Here is a 19,450-nt window from a genome sequence, read left to right as displayed (position 1 = left end):
ATATTTGTTGTAGTGAACTGTTGATGACCAAATCATGAATGAGCTAATGAAAATTTCAGTGTGTTGAGGGGCATTCTTTTAATTTTAGTGAAGACGCAGAGAATACAAATTATTGGTTTGTACTTTTGTTAGATATTTACCTAAAACTAAGCCCCTAAAACTTGATCTTTATGACATTTTGAAGTAAACATGGAGGTATTAACTTGCATTATCAAGATTTATTTTTGCAGTCATGCAGGCAGGCATGTTTTTGGCTCGTTTTTCAAATTGTATCATAATTGCTAGGTATTCTCACAAAAAGCCAGTTCTGAGACGAATACATGTCCCAGCATTGATTTATTAGAAATGTTTCTAATCAAATAAAGTGCAAGCTAAGGAAACAAACAAAATAATGTTAAGATTATGGACGGCATTGTAACATAAAACAGTGAAAATTATAAAATAAGTTTAAAAGGCATTTACCAGTGTCAGACATAAAAGCCTTTTTACAATCCTTAAATCTTAGGTAATGCTAATACTGCTACAATGTCCCATCCTCAGTTTGTATGCAGACTCTCAGCTGCATCTCACTCTGAAAAGAAAAACAGGGGGAAATGTAAAATAAAAGCAGCTATAAAGCAGCAAATTATTAGCACATTTATCCATTCCCTGATGAAAGGCACCCATTTAATTTGAACAGCTAAAACGATGATTGCAGTACAGTAATGTAACCGCTTTGTACATTTCAAGTGTCAAAATGTTTCAGGGTGTTATTATGCAGACTTTGCATAAATGGTGCATCTGAACTTCCGGTAAATCCCAGACATGCTCCTTAACAAAATTAAACTAAAAATCAAATTTCAACTCTGTTAAGGGACTGATTGAAAACAGCACTCTTATAGGATTTCCAAAATTAGCTTAACTTCTAAAATGTGTGCAATTGTTTTTGATCATTTTGCAACAAACGCCTTTTTTGGCTCATATTTGGTCGTATTGGTATCCATTCCTGATTTAGTCTAAAAATCTGGCTTCCATTGGGTCAACAAACAGTTTTTCTTGCAGCCTGAGCTAAGTTTCCTGCAAAACCATTGAGTTGGTCACACTTGTCCAGCTCGTCAGAGCGCCCACTTTGCAAAAAGCAGAGCGTTGCAGTTTTGCATGCCTCTTCACAGGGCTCTGATACATGTCCTTTATGTCTGAGGTACCAGAACTTCTGGAAGGTGCGGTCGTCGCTGATAAAGGTTCGCAGCAGTGCGTTGTAATCAGACGGGAACAGACTGGAAAGACCGTAAGCTTCAGTGGCCCGATACAGGAGGCTCCATTTGGGGTTCTGCTCTGGATTGTCTGACTTTGGGTCGTGATTTGCCTCTGTGAGGTTGAGGATGTAGGTTTCATGGTCAAGCACAAGCCGAGAGCTGGTTTTGTAATTTCCATCGACGTAATAGATGCGGTAACCTGAAAATAAGGCGAAGTTTAATACGAGTTTTACTTTTATTTGAAAAACAAAAAACACCCTCTGGGCTTAAAGTAGCTCTCTGCATAGCAAATTCTATCATGGAAAACACAACTCAATGTCCCTAGCTTCTGTTTTACCCTTGATGATTCCACTGTTGTACAGTTACTTGTTGGTTCTAATAGTAAATCCTACTGCAGCAGTATACAGTACATACTGACGTCTTATTCTGCTGCTAAGCTTGGTGCGCCTGACTATAAAAACAAGGAGCTGGAATTTTCAGCAATAAAACTCATTCTGTCATAGCAGTAGTGCTGTTAAATAATAAAAAAGTCACTTTATGGAATGGAGTAAGCTGTAACAAATTAGTTGGTAACTTCCCTTTAACACACTTTTGTGTTCCTGTTTTAAAAAAAAACAAACAAACTGTATCTTAACATAGATGTGAAAAAAATTCTAATGTTACCAGTTAAAGTCTCCTAAATATTGCCTTGAGGAGTGTTTACCCCCACACACATGGGAAGCAGAACTTTGTGCTTCATTAAATATTCCTACTAAAAGAATTAGACTGAGATCCACAACAATATAGCACCTCCCTATCATGGTTGTTTTCTGGAGAAAATTTTATCCAGGGACTCCGATTTAGTGAAAACACACTAAATCAGATAATGTTGGGTCACTCAGCTGGTTCACCAACTCACCTGGATTAAGATTGACATAAGTGGTGGCACTGGGGGCAATGAAAGCCACTCCTAAAGGCCGGGTCATGGTTTCCTCATCGTAAAACATTTGAAACTCGTCCAGATGGGTATGCCCAAAAAACTGCCCAGTAATTGTACTTTCATATCTGAAAACAAGACAATTTTGTTAAAGCAGCAAAACTCTAGAACCTCTAACAGCAATATATGGGCAGACCACTCCAAACCCAAGGTGTAACAGCATCTGTTTTTTTGCCACGATACATTTCATTGACGATATAAATTATAACAGCAGCTACCTGTTGACAATGTGATAGTAGTTCCAGCTCCAGCTGCCAAGACACAGGCCAGGTGGGATATGACCAATGATATGCACCTAAACACAAGCAGCAAATCAGCTGACGGTACTGGCAATTAAAACGCTTATTACCCCACAGTATCTGTAATTAGATGCAGTTAAAATAGCAGACATCCTGCATGACCAGGACAGAAAGCTACTGACTGGAGGGAGGAGGAGATAAGAGGAGGGGGGAAGGGGTTAAGCTTCAACCACACTCACTTCACACTTCATATTTTAACACCAAGTGACGAAACCAACCTTCTCTCCTCTGTCCTCACTGGCCTGCAGCACTTGAACCAGCCACTGCAGCTGGTTAGCAGGGTCAGTGGAGTTCACCAACAGCCAGAAGTTTTCTCGTGCGCAGAAGTTCATGTTGAGGGAGACCACTCTCAGCCCTGGCTGAATCTCTAGTGTGTAGAACCCTCCGTATCTGTTAGCAACACAGGAGGGTTTAATACAGACTCATACTAGCATTTGATATAAGGAGCAGCGTGCTGAGGCCTGTCACCACTTCTGCTCTTCATGCGGTCAGATGTGCCATTCAGACAGTGAAACTGCAACGCCATACAGTGTTGCTCTTTGTTTAAAAAAAACAACAACAAAAAAAACCCCAATACTTAATATGTTGTTAAGCTTTATCTATAAACTGTAAAACAGACATTCTAAATACAATAAAAATCATGACTGAAAGTAAACAAACTATCATAAACCTTAAAGTCTTCAAAGCCTGCTCTGGCAACCACTGCGCCCATTCCTCTGCCATTTTATTATAGAGCCAGGCAGAGGATCGGTTGCCGTGGACGAACGGTGGCGGGAAGCTGTTCACTGGTGTACTCTCATGGTTTCCTACCGCAGGGTAAACAGTCACATTGGCTCCCAGGTACCTGGGTAGAAAACGAGAGAATATTTATCAGTTCAGCTCAGAAGGCTGTGACCATAGCAATCTGTAATTGCGTGAAAGTAATAAGTTCATAAACTAAAGAATTTGTCTCTGTAAATTTAAAGCATCATTTTTGAAAATTCTCCAACAAAAAGTAGCTTTTTGTGGCCATTCTTTACCCTCATTCATTTGGACTTCATCTACCAAAGTACAGCAGATTATCGAGGTGGAAATTAACCTCACAAATTGGTTCTGGTGTGAAGAAAATGGTTGACGTATCCTGAACCGTCACAAGAAGTCTTATGGAGGAAGAATTTTCTCAACATTAAACAGTTCGGTTTTAACCCCTCTCTAAATAATGCCAAATTATGCCAACAGATTTAAAATGAGTGGAGGATGCCTTTGCCATCCTCCACTCAAACTCTTTTTTTTTGACTAACCTATGTCAGCAGGATTGTTTTTGCAGCTTTTTTTTTTTTATCATGAGGCACAACTAAAAACAACAACCCATGCAGAATGTGGACTGTCAGGTTTTGGGGGCGGGGGATTAACAGTGGTTTAATTTATCACGCATCTTTTAATGTTGCACATTTCCTCTGACGTCAGAGGAATTCTTGTACGCTGTACAAGAATAATTGAGCATAATTCTATTGCTAAAATCAGAGCTTTTATTCTTGCAAGGGCAGAATTTCACCCCAGTCTCTTTTGTGGTGCCTGAACAGGACTTTGAGATGATTATCATGATATATTTATACAAGGTTTTGCTATGCTGCAATCTGAGACTAATGCTTATAAGTCAAGGGTTTGGGACAAGTTAATTCACCGAAGCTGCAGGAGTCATTGGATTCAGTTCAAAGCAACACTGATTTAGCTAGTAGTTATAGGAAGGGGAAGAGGACTGTATCTTACACAGACAGCACAGTTATATCTGGCAGTGAAACTACAGACAGCAAAAGCCTATGCCTATAGTTGAATGTCTTAACATCGTTTTAGAGCGTGTGAACTCTGAGCAATATTTACTTCTGGATGAGCTTGGAGATGACTGTGAGCTCTGTCAGCTGCTGGTTTCTGGTCTGAGACCAGACGTTGTGTGCCGGTATGTCTCCAGTCCAGTAGACCCAGTCCCAAGGTCCGGCTTTAGCAGCATTTTCCAGGAGGTTCTCCACCGTGCGTAGAGGCAGGTCACACTTGCTGTAGGTTCCCCAGTAACCAGCCCCTCTCCTCTTCCATTTGGGAACACCTGAGTCTGCGCGACAGCAGAGAGGCTCCCTGCAGTCGGCAGGGCTGCCAGTTTCATATTCCTGTCAGCAAAGAGATTTTAAGCGTAAACTGCAGACGTGTCTCAAAACTTTTCTTTGCCGTACTGCACGTTATTTTTCCACTGATACTGGAGCCCTTTACTGACCACGACAAGATCGAACCAAATCATATTTGGACTTCTTAAATTCTGCACACACTCACCTTGTCCCAGTGGATGTCTGTGAGAAACAGCACCCTACTCTGTGGAGAGCCAGGTTTAGGAGGTGAGGGCGGCGTGACAGGAGGCTTGGGAACCTTTGGCAAAGTGATGTTCCACGGTGCGTAGATGTCAAATGTGCCACACGAAGGCCCCACCAATACCGCACATGCTTCAGTGGGAGACAGCACAGACTGCTGCAAGGCCCTGATGAAGTCGTCCCTGAACAGCTCGGTTATGTTGCGACACACATGCTCGTCAGCCAGATGCAGATGGATGCATGCCTCGCTGACTACATGTGCCACCCGCTCTTCATTTGAACTGCTCTAAGAGAAGCAATAAAGCAGAAAAAGACTATTGGAGCAGAACGTTGCATGTGAAATACTTCCTGAAAAATAAGTCAAGCTTAAATGAGTCTATTCAAATCTATAGTGCATTAAGGGAATCCTTTGGTTTGGTGCTAATAATCACAAAATCTAATGCATGTCTTAGGACAAATTTCACGTTTACTGGCAAACTAAAGAAACCCAGCATGTATATTTAGAAGTTCCTTGTTAATGAAGGAAATGAGAAAAAAACTGTACAAGTAGAGAACAAAAGCCAAGTGACAGCAGTTTACGTTTAGTACAGATTAAAAAAGTAAAAATATGCACACACAATGAAGCAAACATGTTTTTCTACATCTATCTGGGATGTTAAATTGGTGATTAATGGTGGAATTCGAACAATTATTGTAATTCATTCTAAAAATAAGAATAAAGAAACTGTTTCGCAAGGAGCAGGAGTTCATTGGGAAGTTCATCAGAGTGTACTGCAGTGAAAGTTGTTTCGTAATCTTGAACTTGTTTTGTGTGTGTTGCTGTGCATGTGGACTTGTATGCAAATTGTAATGACTAATATTGATTTGTAAACTTAATAATTAGTACCAAAGAGTGATGTTGGATCAAATAAGTGGAAACTTCAACAGTATTTCTATATCATGGACAACTATGATAATATAGGTACTAATTGATCTTCTCACAGTTGCAGCAGGTATGCAAGTGTTTCAAACTGACCACACATCAGTGGGACTTTTTTTTTTAATCCATTTTCAGAACCGAAGATTTAAAGTTTTCTTATGTACGCTATCGATATCCTGCTTCCGTAACATTTAGCTAAGACTTCGATTCCCATAGGAGATCACTCTTAGTTATTTTGGGGTCCTATCATTTTCTAAATAGGGATCAGAACCCATTTAGATACAAATGCAAAGCTTTGGAAACGACAGTGATATGCAGTTGCTTAAACAAGCAAAAGTGTTAACAGGGATGAAGCGAAAGCAGGAACAAAGACCAGCTCAGACACAAGCTGCAGAACGTATTTAATTAAAATTCAAATAGGATTTTTTAATGAGCCTTTTATTCACATAAATATGATTAACTTAATGATACAAGTTAGCGAAGTCTTTCCTTGCTAAATAGACCACCGAAAGTTCCGTTTGTTCTGTCACCGCAATCTTTGCTGGTTAGTTATCAGTTTAAAGAGGTTTTAACTATTTGAGCATGTTCTGTGGGTATATTGACATCTGTAGCAGTCTGCCAATAATAAAAGATTCCACCTAGTTAAATATATTACATTTTTACTACAATTTAAAGACTAAATAATATTGTAAAAATGTTGCACATGTTAGGTTGTGCCATCCAGCCTTAAGTAGATGCATTATTGCAATTTTGTTCCTCTTTTCAAACCCCAGTGTTCTGTTTGTGTTGCAAGAAAAGCAACTTGTTTTGCAGTGTTCAGTGTCACAATAACAGACATAGATTTTCTACTCTACTCTGAGCAAGTAACAGATAAAGATTTTCTACTCTACTTTGAGTAAGAGGCAAAAGGTTTACCAAAAGTGCGATGTCAAGAATGGTGAAGATCGCTTTACAAATGGGACATGTGAGGTTTCTCCAGGGGAAGCCGAGTCCGTGGGTTTCGAACTGCTCCACCAACACGGTCCTGGTCTGAGCTTGATACTGAGCCGGATGACAGGACCCGAACAGCGGCGACATCAGGAGCAAAGTACAGGTCATGAGTCCCAGGAAGGGGCGCAGCGTGGGGAGCCTCATTGTTCTGACGGCAGCGTGTCTGAGCTGAAAGAAGCAAATGCAGCAGGTAAACCCTGCTGCTTCAAGGAAATGACACCAGTCTGACATTCAAACTCGCTAAAGAAATATGAGTCATTCACAACCGCAAACAAAAAAAAAATGTGAACCGATAAAACATCAAGCCAGCCAACAGCTAACTCTACTGCTCATACCGTACCTCTAAAAGGAATAAAAGTGCCGCTGTCTTCTCCAGGGAGTTCCAGGTGTGGTGAACTAAAGCAACTCCAAGTTCCAGTTCCACTTCCCCGGAGAAGTCAACTGAAACCAGGTCAGACGAGTCTTTTTGACATGTTCGACTGGAAGCACCTCTGCTTGTTCAGATGCGCAACTCTATACGTCGTCCCGGCTGTGGCTGCCCGCTGTCACGTGACCGTCAGCTCGTCAGCTGATGGATCACGTGTCATTTGTTTTTCCTTCTCTTCCTAATTGATCAAACAGCAGGGGACAATATTATGCATAATAATGCTACGGAGCTCCCTTGGGATTTTTATTTTGCAGAATATATGCAGTTTTTCTAATCTGTTCTAATTCTCTCGCGACGTCAAACTGCAAATCAGAAAGCTGCATAAATGTGGGATCCCGTATCAAACCACACATATCGTTGCCTACATTTTAGATAAGAATAACAGCTTTGGTCCCAGTAAAGTGTAACTACATGGAAGATATGAGGAATTTATTTACTGTGCGTTTTAACCTTTAGAAACCATGTGATTGCATATCTTGCAGATCGATAATCAATTGTTCCTGCTACTTCAAAATAACATTCCAAACATGAGCTTGTTTGCTTTCGACACTCAGCAATTACTCAAATTCAACATCTCAAACAAAGAAGGGCTCTACTTTTTGAGCTATTAAGAAAATGCTTAAGTTTAGTTTTATCTGCACTACTCACCAGAATTCTCATTACACGTTTTCACCTTCCCCATATTCAAACATTGTCCTGGTCATCTAAAGTTAATTCAGTCTCAATCCTGGTGCTTAGGTCTCACTATTCATCATGTTTAAGGCAATTTCCTCCCTCCACAAACTCGGCTTAAGTAATGGGTGATAAACATTCTTCAGCAGCACTTGATGGCACACTGAGAAAACAATGCACTCATTTGAATCAGGGGTGCTGTAGCAGAGATACATTCAAAACATGAATGACAGTGAGCCGTGACTTTTAAGTATGTGCTCACTATAAAACATTATTTTGAAACATAAAGGTGAATAAGTCTTCCGATCACATTACTTATATATAGGTAAGTTAGACATGCACAAATAAAAATTTGAATGCATTATTTTCATTAATTTTACATGTTTTATATTGAAATAAATATATATTTTTTTAAAATAGTCTGTTTTAATGTTCAAAAAATACAAAAAGGTTCACCAGTAAGGTAAAAGACTATAAAAGACCAGAAAAAACTGCCTATATTCTATTTAACCCCTTAATCTGTACCAGTATGACACAAGACAACAAATTTGATAGGCGTTTTAATTTGCTAAATTTGCCTATTTAGCAAAATTACACCATGGTTCAAAGAATCATTTCTTCAAATGTAATGAAATCTGACAACAAAAGGCCACTGCAAAATTCACAGCAGATGAGAAATAATTCATGTGCTAAGTGCTTCACAAAGGGAAGATAATACACTAGAAGTATTTGTCATAAATATAAAATTTTATTTCATCTGCTGTAGCAGGCGTGTATAAAAAGCTATAATTCTATACACATTTCTTTGGATCAGCTTCTGTCTCGTGAATCACTGAAATGTAATTCACACTGCAGATACAATTTTCAATATTCCAACAAGAACATTTGAGTGATTATATAAGAGCAACACAGGCAAAGTTAACACATAAACTTCAAATTAACTTGCACAAAACAAGCATTACGTGTTTAAAATACGAGCAGTAACAGTGGTTTGTGGCTGTATTTACAGTGGCGTAGCAGATACATGGACTGGAGTGAAGCTAACGAGTGGTTGGGTAATAAAACAAAACAAAAGTCTTGGACACATCGACTCTAAGACATTCACTTGTCTTGCATCTTTTCCAAAATGGGAACAATCATGTCGAACTTGGGCCTCTTGGCTGGGTCTTCGTTCATGCAGAGCCTCATCAGCTTGCAGATGTGAGGAGAGATGCCTGGTGGAATGGTTGGCCGGAGTCCCTCCAGAGCGATCTGAGTAGTGGGAGGAAAACGATGTGCTGCTGTAAGTGTCATGTACAGTGCATTGCAAAAATATTTCACACTTGTCACAGAACTTTTAACATCTTGCTACACTACGTGTAGCAGAACAATCCCCAGAACCGAACTAAGCGTGGCAGAATCAAGGTGTTGGATGTTTTTCCTCAGCAATAATAGTCAAGAGTTTATTGGAACTTGGCTGAAGCTAAATACAGGCTAAGAAGCCAATATTGATTCAGACAGGCTCGATACGACTGATGCAATACCGAACACTTTCTACAGATAAAAGAAAATTTTAAAGACAATGTATCCTTTTTTCAGCTTCACAATTATGCTCTAGTTTGAGTTTGTATAAATGTCTTGTTGAAAAACAAGGAAATTTGTTGTTCCTGTGAGATAATTTTTGTAATATTTCAGAGGATATGAATAATTTTGCAATGCACTCTGAAAAATATAGAGTTTGAGCATTTTGGTGTGTTGCTACCTTCATCCCTATCTCCATGTTTGAGAGATCAGCAAAGGGAACCTCTCTGGTAACCAGCTCCCATAGTAACACTGCGAAGCTCCACATGTCAGCAGATCTTCTGTTGATGTCTTCTGGCTTTTTCTGCAGTGCTGAAAGCGGTAAGAAGGAGGATATGAGAAACATTAATGGAAAAGGAAGGAGACAGGTCTGGGAAGATCCAAGGGGGGGAACAAATACCTTCGGGGGCCATCCAGGCTGGTGAGTACATGCGCCCAGGACACTGGAAGGAGAATTTAGCATCTGCCATGCTTATTCTGGCTGTCATATCCTCATCAATCTGTAAATTAAACACAATGGGTAAAGACTCGCCATACATAAAAGTGCCAAATAACACAAGGAATTCCCCTGCTTGCTTATACACTGTGCCTACCACAATTAATAGAGCACTTAATGTGTCCAAATGGCTAATATAATGCTTTTTATGCTTATCCCAAAATGCCCCTTTTTTTTATTTCAGTTGTCCAAGAGAAAGTTTTGGATATTTAATTTTTCCTCAACTCCCACACTGTTCTTTACAAAATAACTGTAAGAGTCTCGTATTTCAGTTTCAGTTGTGGCTGATTAATGTTGTGACTGAGGATATAAGTAAGTTTGGATGAGTCATCATTTTCTGTAAGCCATTTCCTGACTTATTAAGACACAGCAGAAAATCAGCTGTTGACTGTTTTTGGGCTCATGTCATACTGTATTTTTTTTTTTTTTTGCCAAGAAAAAATATTGATTAAAAACTGATTAAAAGTTCACTAGCACTCATTTCAACTTGAAAAACATTTATTTTAATAGAAATTGCTCAGAGAGCCACTAAGCCTGTGGCCAGTTATTAACTGATTTTAAGGCTTTTCAAACATTCTAACCTGAAGTAGCAACGGTTGTGTAGAGTGACGTACCAGAGGTGCCTTACCATGATATGCTTACTATTGAGGTAAAGCCGTGAAACCATCGGCTCTAAGGTGTGGAGGAACGCCATCCCACTGGCGATGTCCAGGGCAAACTTGACCGCTTGGCTTTGGTCGACCACCAGAGCTGATGAAGACAAGGCGAGAGGGACAACATGTAAAACAACAAACTAAGTAACTAAAAATAAAATCGACATTCAAATGTTATGGATGTCAGTAATGTGTATGCAAATAGGGTTATATTTGTATGCAGATGTATCTCAATAAATTGACATGAGGAACAGTAGCGCCTGCAGCTATACTGTGCGTACCTTGAGCTTTCCTTCGAGTAAAAAATAAATATATATGTGGTTCTGTGGGGGTGTGTGGGCACGTGTACATCCTAAATCTGAATTTTATTGGTTATTTTACATGTGTTTATTTGGTGGCTTGGTGCTCTTTCTGTAAGCTAACTGTGACTGTGCAGTGAAGCTAACAAAAATGAGTAGGTAGATTTTTAAACAGTTAAGTCTACTCAAAACATTTGCAAAAAAAAAAAAAAAAAAGTGGAAATGAAGCAGACGTCGCTTCACTGGGAATTTCCGTCTTCCTCCTCCAGTGGGTAGGCTTTTCTTTCCTGTCTGCATTATTTCTACAAAAAAAAATATTCTATGCTGGCATGTGTATGTGTTTGTGTGGCATTGTGCATATTGGGCGTTGTATTGATTAGGTACATTGTTTCTGTGTGGCAAGTGCATCATGCTCATGTGCCCTGTATTTGTGGAAGCTAGGCTTGTGCTGGTTTGGGGATGTGGTTGTGTTCATGAGGGTCAGGTGCAGTGATGGTGCTGTGTGTACCATCTGATAACGTCCTGTTGGTCGCCCAGACGAGGAATTACCCGTACCTAGAATATTTGTTGTTTGTGCACTTTTTTTCTACCACAGATTTTCCTTCCACTCAACTTTCTTTAAATGTGCATTAACAGAGCATCCTGTGAGCAGACAGCTTTTTGTGGCTTACCCTTCTTGTGGATACCATCAATGACTGTCTACTAGACACCTCTCAAGTCATCAGACTTCCATATGACAGTCTAGTTTCACTTTTTGAATAATCTTGTTTCCCTTTTCATATGTTTACTGCTAACATACATAAACACTTTGAAGAAATTTATATTTGTTTAAATGTAAAATGTAAGACAATATTTTGGTTTGGACTGTTGCTCAGCGAGTTACAGCTATTCTAAGCAGAGGTTTTATAACCTGAGAAAATTAAGACAGCAAATTTCCTTTTTTGTGCTTGCACGTCAACACAAATGACTTACTTGTGCCCTGATGGAGGATGGTGTACAGAGATCCGTATGGCATGTAGTGGGCGATGATGATTGGATGAGGAGAAGGAGGGGACTGACATGCCCCAAGGACAGGCAGAATATTTGGATGAGAAAAGATCCTATAATGGTAAAAAGAGAGACAAACAGCTAAAACTCAACTCTGCTGGGTTAACATAAAATTATGTTATGAGTGAAATTATACTTCACTCAAGGAAATAAGTATAATAATAAAAATATATATTTAACAGTGCGCTTGTATGATCTGGAGTCCTTTTAAGTTCAGTTTTACACCTCATTAACAGAAACTCTTTCATTTTTGCAAAATCTACCCAAGTTAAGCCAAAGTGCTTTTATTTAAACATAAGTTCTCAAAAGAAAGCAAAAGAACTGAAACTCACATTAAAGTAAGAACACAGCTGCGCTTACTCAGTCTCTCCAGTGGGGTTTCTTTGACTTGGTTAGTTTAAAGGCTTCTCTCATTTTTGTTCTGTTTTATTTATTTATTTATTTATTTCCCTTACAGCCTAATGAGTCTCAAAGATGGGAAACGCTGATTAAACTCAGTCCGGATGGTGAAAAAGTAAAACATGCGTTTTATGTTATGCATTGCTAATTGGATGCGGTATTCTTTGCTTTCAGATGCTGCACAAACAGTCGAGAATATGGGTTATGGACGTGCTTCTGGGGTGGGGGAGCTGAGTCAGAATGGGTTAGTGTCAGCACACTAAAGTTTAAGTTATCTTTAAATGTCACGACAGCTAATCCATGCAAAAAATGCACAAAATAAAAACAGACATCACAATTAGTGAGGTCAAAGAAAGTGTCAAAGATGTCTGTTTGACCTTTTTTTGTTGTTGCACAAACATTCTGCAACCGAACTGGATTGAACATTGACCACTGACTCCAAATAAAACTGTTTTTACATAAACATGATTGCGAGTTCAAATATTCACACCTTCCACATTTTGTATGCATACTTTTCCTTTCCTAGATTTATACTCATTCATTATTCACCATGAATATTAAGTTCATTTTTCTTCTATTACTGATTTTGTTCTTACAAAGTGGAATAATTACAAAACAGGCAAGCTCAATTATTTTTGGAAACTAGATTTTGTGCACAAGCTTTATTGTTCGAATGCAGATATTCATCCAAACTGGTTAAATGTCATGAAGAGTCACAGATCTACCTTTCATGGATAGTCCTTACAGTTTCCAAAGGTTTAATATCGTCCTGCTTTATCCATTCCAAAATCAATCTAGATGTGTGTTTGGGGTGATTGTCCACCTGGAACATTCAACTGTGTTGAGGTTTTGATAATCTAAGCTTTGATTTCAGGTGATATTTAAGAATTTGATGAAGTCTTCCTTCTTTTTTATTCCATCCAATGAAACAGTACCACAGCATCATATTACCACCATTGTGCTCGACAGATGGAGAAGCAATCTCAGGTTTGAAACCATTATCATGACTCTCAATCTCAACTACCGTTCAAACTTTGTCTCATTTGACCATATAACCTTTTTGTATAAGTTTAAAATAAACGCTTACCAATTCTGCCGAGAAGAGTGAACAAACCCAGGATGACTGCTTTGGCTTACTGGTGTGTAGTTTCTCTGCTATATATTTGAATCTGCATGTATAATTCTGGCCATATGTAAAATAGAGAAAACCCACAATACATTCACACTTGTGCAACCAATTTTTAAAAAATGACTTAAGTTGTTTTGTTTTTGTTGTTTGCGATTGTTCAAGAAAATAATTAAAATTAATAAAATTAATTGAAAATGAATGTTTGTGAACTTGTGACCATAAATTTATCTCACAATAAATGCAAACAGTCTAGCTGTAAATAACCTGAGTTTGGGGTGCTCCTCGTTAAAGTCTCTGCTCTTCCTGGTGGTCCAGTCTCTCACGTGCAGCACCTTCACCACAATCTCATCCCCTTGCCACCGGCCCTGCCACAACTAAAAGAAGAGCACACACTCCAGTGATCAGCCAGATGAGCTAAAAAAAAATAAAAATAAATAAATAAAATACTGTCAGTCAGCAGTAAAAGCAGCTGACCTCTCCGGACTGGTTCTCATTGATCTTTGCCAGGAGCGAGAGCTGCTTAAAATCAATACCGGCTTGCTTATTGAGGGTGCCGTTACCTGTGGGATGAAAAATATGAATAAAAGAGCATGAATCCTAATTTCGCATCATATTTTGATCTTATTTTATTAGAAATCCTACTCACGGGGTCGCGTTCTCATTGTACCCTTCCAGAACGTTTCCTTGTATGGGATTTTGGCCATGTTCTGGCCCATTTTCTCTGCCTTTTCTAAAATAAGCAACAACAAAAAAACATTTAAAATATAAGAATAGTGCTCTTAATTTGCTTTTAAAGTCTCTTTATCCAAGAAAAAAATCTGCTGCAATATTTAAAAGTCTATAAATTAAAAATTCTGACCTTGCAGTAGCTGTTTTAGGTGAGCCTTGGCCTTATCCAGAGGTGTCTGCCCATACCTGTTACATATACACACCTGGGCACCATGGGTTACCAAGTCCTAAAAAGAGATACAACCCTGGAATTACAACCAAATTAAGCATGTACTGATGAAGGAAGCAGGTATTGCTGCAGTAGCGGTCTCTGCCCAGAAGAGGGCGGTTTTTCACCAGCAGATGGAATCCAAAGAGGGACGTGAAAAGTGTGTGTTGGTGTACAACGACGCACCTCTGCAACTTCATCGTGGCCCCAGAAGCAGGCGTAGTGCAGCGGGGTGTTCCCGTGCTCGTTGACTGTATTGGGGTCCGCTTTGCACTGAATCAGCTGTCATCATAAAACACAGCAACAAAAACACATGAGAGAGAGAGAGAGAGAGAGAGGGAAAGAAAGAGAGAGCACATCAGCATATGAGCCGTCTTAAAAAGCGAACCTTAGCCACAATGTCCCTGTGTCCGTGGCTTGCAGCCAGATGTAAAGGTGTGTCATCTCCACGGTTCATCACGTTGATTCGAGCCCCTCTCATGATGAGCATGTCAACAACGCCGCTCCTCCCTTCCCTGCACGCCCAGTGGAGCGGGCTGAAGCCATGGTCGTCTCTAACACACAAGACAAATGGAAAATATGAGAGGAAAAAGGAGCCGGGATGTCACATCTTTACATTACATCTGGTCACCAAAACATCCAAACACAAAGAGACGCAAGTGAAACGCTTAACTGTAGTATGGAGAGAGTCTCCATTCAGGTACAGACATTTCCAAATGAATCATAAGCTGTAATAGGAACAGCTCATTTTTAAAATAAATTAGGTATATGAAAGGTTAATGCTTTCTCAAATAAAGAGATAAGACGTTCTGAACTTTTGCAAGAGGGAAAATAACACTTTCAGACAGACATATGATCATTCCAGTCTACCATAATGAAAAGAAAAATTCATCAAGGTTCACCTCACCTCACAAGTGCAAATAATGTAATAACTTTAAAAGTAGCAGGACTAAATTTGACTGTCTCCTTTTTAAAAAGCAGAGCAGTACTCTGGCAAAACTTAAACAGATCGTCTAGGAGAAAAAAACAAAGTACAACGAAAACTTCAAAAGGGTAATTTTTTTTTATTTTGAAAAGACGTCTCCCAAACCAGAGGCACTGTGGTGGCAAGCTCATATTAAATATTTACTAATGATGTGGAAGAAGACAGAAGTAGCATCGTTGAGTTCTGACGTATGGAAAACGAGAAACACTGTCAAATGTGATAGTACTGTATTAGCAAGTGGCCCAAAAAAAGAACAAAAAAATGTTTTTTGTTTAGGTTTAAAAAAAGCACACGCCTCTATGGCTGAGCTTGTCATTTGCTCTCATCTTGATTGAAAAAATGCTGCACTTGTTGTGGAACAAGCTGAAAGCAAGACACATCACATACCAACCAGAATCAGCCCTTAAAAGCACGGCTCTACATGCCAAAAAAAAAAAAAAAAGATCTCTAAGTTCTTCCTAAGATTTTGATATGTATTTCTTCAAATGTCACTGCTGTAAAAAAATACTGTGACAAAATATTTGCATTAACCTGACCAGTCAGTGAGTGTTTCACGTCGCTGTGGTGAATCTTTGGCCACTCTGCAGAACTGTTTTAATTCGGACATATTGGAGGATTTCCCAGCATGAACAGACAGCGTAAGGTCATGCCACAGCATCTCAATTAGATTTAAGTCAAGACTTTGACTAGACCACTGCAAAATTGTAATTTAATCTTTTTTTGAGCTATTCACATGGAATAGCTCAAAAAAAGCTATTTTTAAACGCAGCATTTCAGGTGACTAATAATAATAATAATAACATAATTGTGGTTTAAATTTATATAAAATAAATTAATAGACAAGGAAAGTACGGTAATCATACCTATATGGTGCCAGGGAAATTAAGTATAAAAGCCTTCCTAAATGTATTTTTAATACTTATAATATCCTGAATATGGCTAAAATGAAAAGGTAGAGTATTTTTTTATGGAGCGCCCTGCTAACAAAACACTCTCTGTGAGGTTTGCTCTTTGGCGCAGGTTCACGCACCCACCTCCTACTAATCTTTATTTAGATTTAAGCACATGCTTCCTCTCAGTGCCTGCAGCCTCTTCCCATCTGATGATTGGCCCGGTGATAAATACTTCTACACAGGCTGGAATGCCTGCTAAACATGTGCAAGGACGCACACAGTCACAGCGTATACATAACCACTTCCAGTCTGCGAGGAGCCAGGCTGTCACCTCCACTGCGGGCCCAACAGGTCAGCTCATTACACTGACCAACCCAGAGTCTCCTGGCTGCTGGGGTTTCTCACAACGCCCCGCGAAGCCACAGTCTCTGCTGTTAGTTTAACAATAAACTTCGAGGAGGTCTTTACGAAATAGCAGCTCACACTGAAGAGAAAGAGCAGGGAGGCTCATTCTCTGTCAGTCCCGATGCAGCAGCACTGTGGACAGACAGCTCATAGACTAAACCACCCTTTGGGCTAAAAAAAGTAACGAGTGAAAAAAAAAATATGCAAGAATGACAGAGTGGAAAATACTCTGAGCTCCACATTCCTTCTAAGTCTGCCTTTTTTTTTTTCCATGTGTTTTCCTGTGTCACTCGGTTCTAGAGGCAGAGTGGTTATTTAATGCTTCGCCGGCTGCTCTTAGGCACCTCTTTCAGTTCCAACTTATTATTCCAACAACACATAAAGCCTTTATTCAACGCTTTGGGCACTCTGAGCGGGACAGAGGCGGCCGCGCCACATAGTTGAGCTTCCTCAGAGTAACAGCCAAAGAAGGCCTTCATCATAATGACTGCTTATTCATTTGTTTATGTGTGACTGTAGGGGAGCTGCCTAAGAAGTTCTGTCAGCGATGGGCTTGGCCCTGTATGGAGCTAAGAAGAGGAAATGGACTTGGCTGTTGCGTGGTTGGCCAGCAGCTTCGCAAACTGTACATATATGGCCGGGTCCAAGAATGAGATAACCAGAGTCTTTATTTAAGACATTTTCTTACTCCTTCTGACGAAGAGAATGTGAAAAGAGGCAAAGGTTTTAGAATTGAACAATTCAGAATAAAAAAAGCTGGGACTTTTGATTCCTACAATTGTACTAATATACACTGTTTTATGTGCTATGTTATTCAGCAAATTAGAATTGCCAATATATATCCTCATAAACAGAGCTATGATAACAGTTTGTGAACAGAAGCAATCTGTTGGGGCCATAAACAAGGATTTTAGATTCCCCCTTAGAAAGCTAAAGAACCTTCTCAGCCATTCAACTCAACTCTTCATAAAATCTAAGCAGCGATGCAAGTCGAAGCACTCTGAGCAATCACAATTTTAATATCCAAAATGTCTCCACAGATACAAAAAAAAAGGCAGCAAAAGTGGTTCATAAAAAAGCTATTTAACAGCAGTTGTGGGTTTGTACTTTTCAAACCAGTGGGTAACATAGTTCTGTGGGGGGAAAAAATAACATCGGGAGCACGTTCACTAAAATCAAAATAAGATTATTGTTATTTTTGCATTGTTAAAAGTAGTTAACTACAATAAAATCCTGGTGTTTCTGGACTTGCCTATTCCAGGTGTTATAAACTCACACTTTGTGTACCAGCAATATTTCCAGCGAGAGGGATTTAGTCAAACTGCATCTAACGTAGATGGAAGTGCCAGAGATGCTGAAGTTCAAAAAGGGAGAAGGAATGACCATACTGACAGATGAAAAACAGGAAATGAGGAAAACGTGGAAATATCACAGCTGATGTTATCACAAATTTAATGATTTTCCTCACGTTGTTTAGCTTTAATCAGAAAGTTAAAAGTTTTGTTTGTGCAGATGAGTTGCGTTTAGCAAAATTATTAGTAAAAAACGACAACAACAACAACAACAAAAAAAAAACAAAGCAAGTTGTGTAATACAGCAGTAATATCCCAATATGTAAACTATGTGTGTACAACAATCACTGTGCATACTCACATGCACATGCTTGCCCATCCTATGAAAAGACCACCAGTTTTTGCAAGACATGTGTTTACCTGTCATTGCACTAACGTCACAGCTGAATTCCAGCATCCAGATGGACCAGAAATCCCTCCCCAGTGCAAACATTAGGGACTGACATAGGAACCTACCCTAAGTTGAGGTCATTCTCTGTGTTGTCCAGCCACAGACGGACAGCCACTGAGTTCCCTTCTCGACACTGCGTGAAGATGTCATCCATGCTTGTGTTGTAGAGTGGCTGTTTGTTCTCCCAGTCTCTTTAAGAAGCAGGGACATAGAGTCTGTAAAAGGATTTGAGAAATTCCTTAGGCGCACTTTTCCCTTCAAGAAAAGCACCAAGTTGTTTTGTTTTTTTTTAACAAGTAAATAGAGAAGATAATCGTTTGAGCCGAACTTGCAGTTCAATCATATCAATCCCAAAGCCATAGATTCTGGAATTCCTATATATTTAAACTAATCATTAACTATCATCTTCAGTTGAAATATTAAGAAATAAGTGTGTTGTGAAGTCAACAAATAGTTGGACTTTCCAACATTTCCTCCTTGCCTTTTCTTTCTACGTTGGCTCGGATGGGCTGGCCCCTCTGGATCACAGCTCCTTGTTGCTTTATAACGAATTAAACCCACCACAAAACTTTCAGCACAAACAAAATATGAAGCATTACTGCGTAAATTGAGGGAAAGTGTCGAAAGTCTTACCAGTTGGTATCTTCAGGAGTTCGTTTTTCCTTTTTTCCCCCCCTCTCCAGAACCACCACCGTTCTCCTCTCCACTGGTCGCTCTGAGTCCACGCCCCGCTTTCCGAGTTGATGTGGGCTCCAGATCTGCCCCCTGGCAGCCACGTCCTGGGACAACGACACAGCGACGCCCCCTGCAGGAGGCAATGCAGCGATGCGGCTGCCTTTGGGTCATAAATAAATGTTTGAAATTTAGGAGAAATAAAACTTTTAAAATACACAAGCGTTTTTTTTTTTTTTTGGAACAAAATATTTCATCATCTGCAGTATGATCCACAAACAATCATTGGTCACTTTAGAATGGCATATCTTGGTAGAGTCGACACATTTTTGTCTCTGTAATTGCCTTTATTTTTTTTATTTTTTTTGTGGCATAGAC

At 39.4% G+C, this 19,450-nt stretch overlaps 2 protein-coding genes across 9 annotated transcripts; both read right to left on the bottom strand.

The window, feature by feature from the left end:
* Positions 1-198: 198 nt before the first annotated feature.
* smpd1 (sphingomyelin phosphodiesterase 1) lies at positions 199-7,308 on the bottom strand. Of its 5 annotated transcripts, none has more exons than XM_016673506.1 (9): positions 7,096-7,308; positions 6,681-6,958; positions 4,812-5,132; positions 4,371-4,651; positions 3,181-3,354; positions 2,729-2,900; positions 2,430-2,506; positions 2,134-2,279; positions 199-1,434 (listed from the first exon to the last, which is right to left on the bottom strand). In XM_016673506.1, exons 2-9 carry the CDS (start codon positions 6,897-6,899, stop codon positions 1,019-1,021), a joined length of 1,806 nt encoding a protein of 601 aa, XP_016528992.1. In that variant the 5' UTR covers positions 6,900-6,958; positions 7,096-7,308; the 3' UTR covers positions 199-1,018. The 5 variants fall into 5 exon arrangements, with proteins under 5 accessions (XP_016528992.1, XP_007555858.1, XP_007555865.1 ...); XM_007555796.2 differs by having other exon boundaries at positions 6,681-6,955; XM_007555803.2 differs by having other exon boundaries at positions 6,681-6,952.
* A 1,096-nt stretch (positions 7,309-8,404) lies between these two features.
* ilk (integrin-linked kinase) lies at positions 8,405-19,183 on the bottom strand. Of its 4 annotated transcripts, none has more exons than XM_016673497.1 (13): positions 19,034-19,183; positions 18,466-18,615; positions 14,796-14,928; positions 14,561-14,656; positions 14,297-14,393; positions 14,084-14,167; positions 13,912-13,997; positions 13,702-13,811; positions 11,835-11,962; positions 10,539-10,660; positions 9,815-9,914; positions 9,596-9,726; positions 8,405-9,105 (listed from the first exon to the last, which is right to left on the bottom strand). In XM_016673497.1, the coding sequence occupies exons 2-13, from the start codon at positions 18,552-18,554 to the stop codon at positions 8,956-8,958; spliced, it is 1,326 nt and encodes a 441-aa protein (XP_016528983.1). In that variant the 5' UTR covers positions 18,555-18,615; positions 19,034-19,183; the 3' UTR covers positions 8,405-8,955. The 4 variants fall into 4 exon arrangements, with proteins under 4 accessions (XP_016528983.1, XP_007555843.1, XP_016528980.1 ...); XM_007555781.2 differs by having other exon boundaries at positions 14,763-14,928; positions 18,466-18,591; positions 19,034-19,181; XM_016673494.1 differs by having other exon boundaries at positions 14,763-14,928; positions 18,466-18,655; positions 19,034-19,180.
* Between the last annotated feature and the right edge of the window lie 267 nt (positions 19,184-19,450).

The sequence above is a fragment of the Poecilia formosa genome, unplaced genomic scaffold (genome assembly GCF_000485575.1).
Source record: "Poecilia formosa unplaced genomic scaffold, Poecilia_formosa-5.1.2 Scaffold3, whole genome shotgun sequence".
Taxonomy (NCBI): Eukaryota; Metazoa; Chordata; class Actinopteri; order Cyprinodontiformes; family Poeciliidae; genus Poecilia; species Poecilia formosa.
The sequence above is the reverse complement of the archived record's forward strand: the minus strand, read 5'-3'. Positions and strand labels throughout refer to the sequence as shown.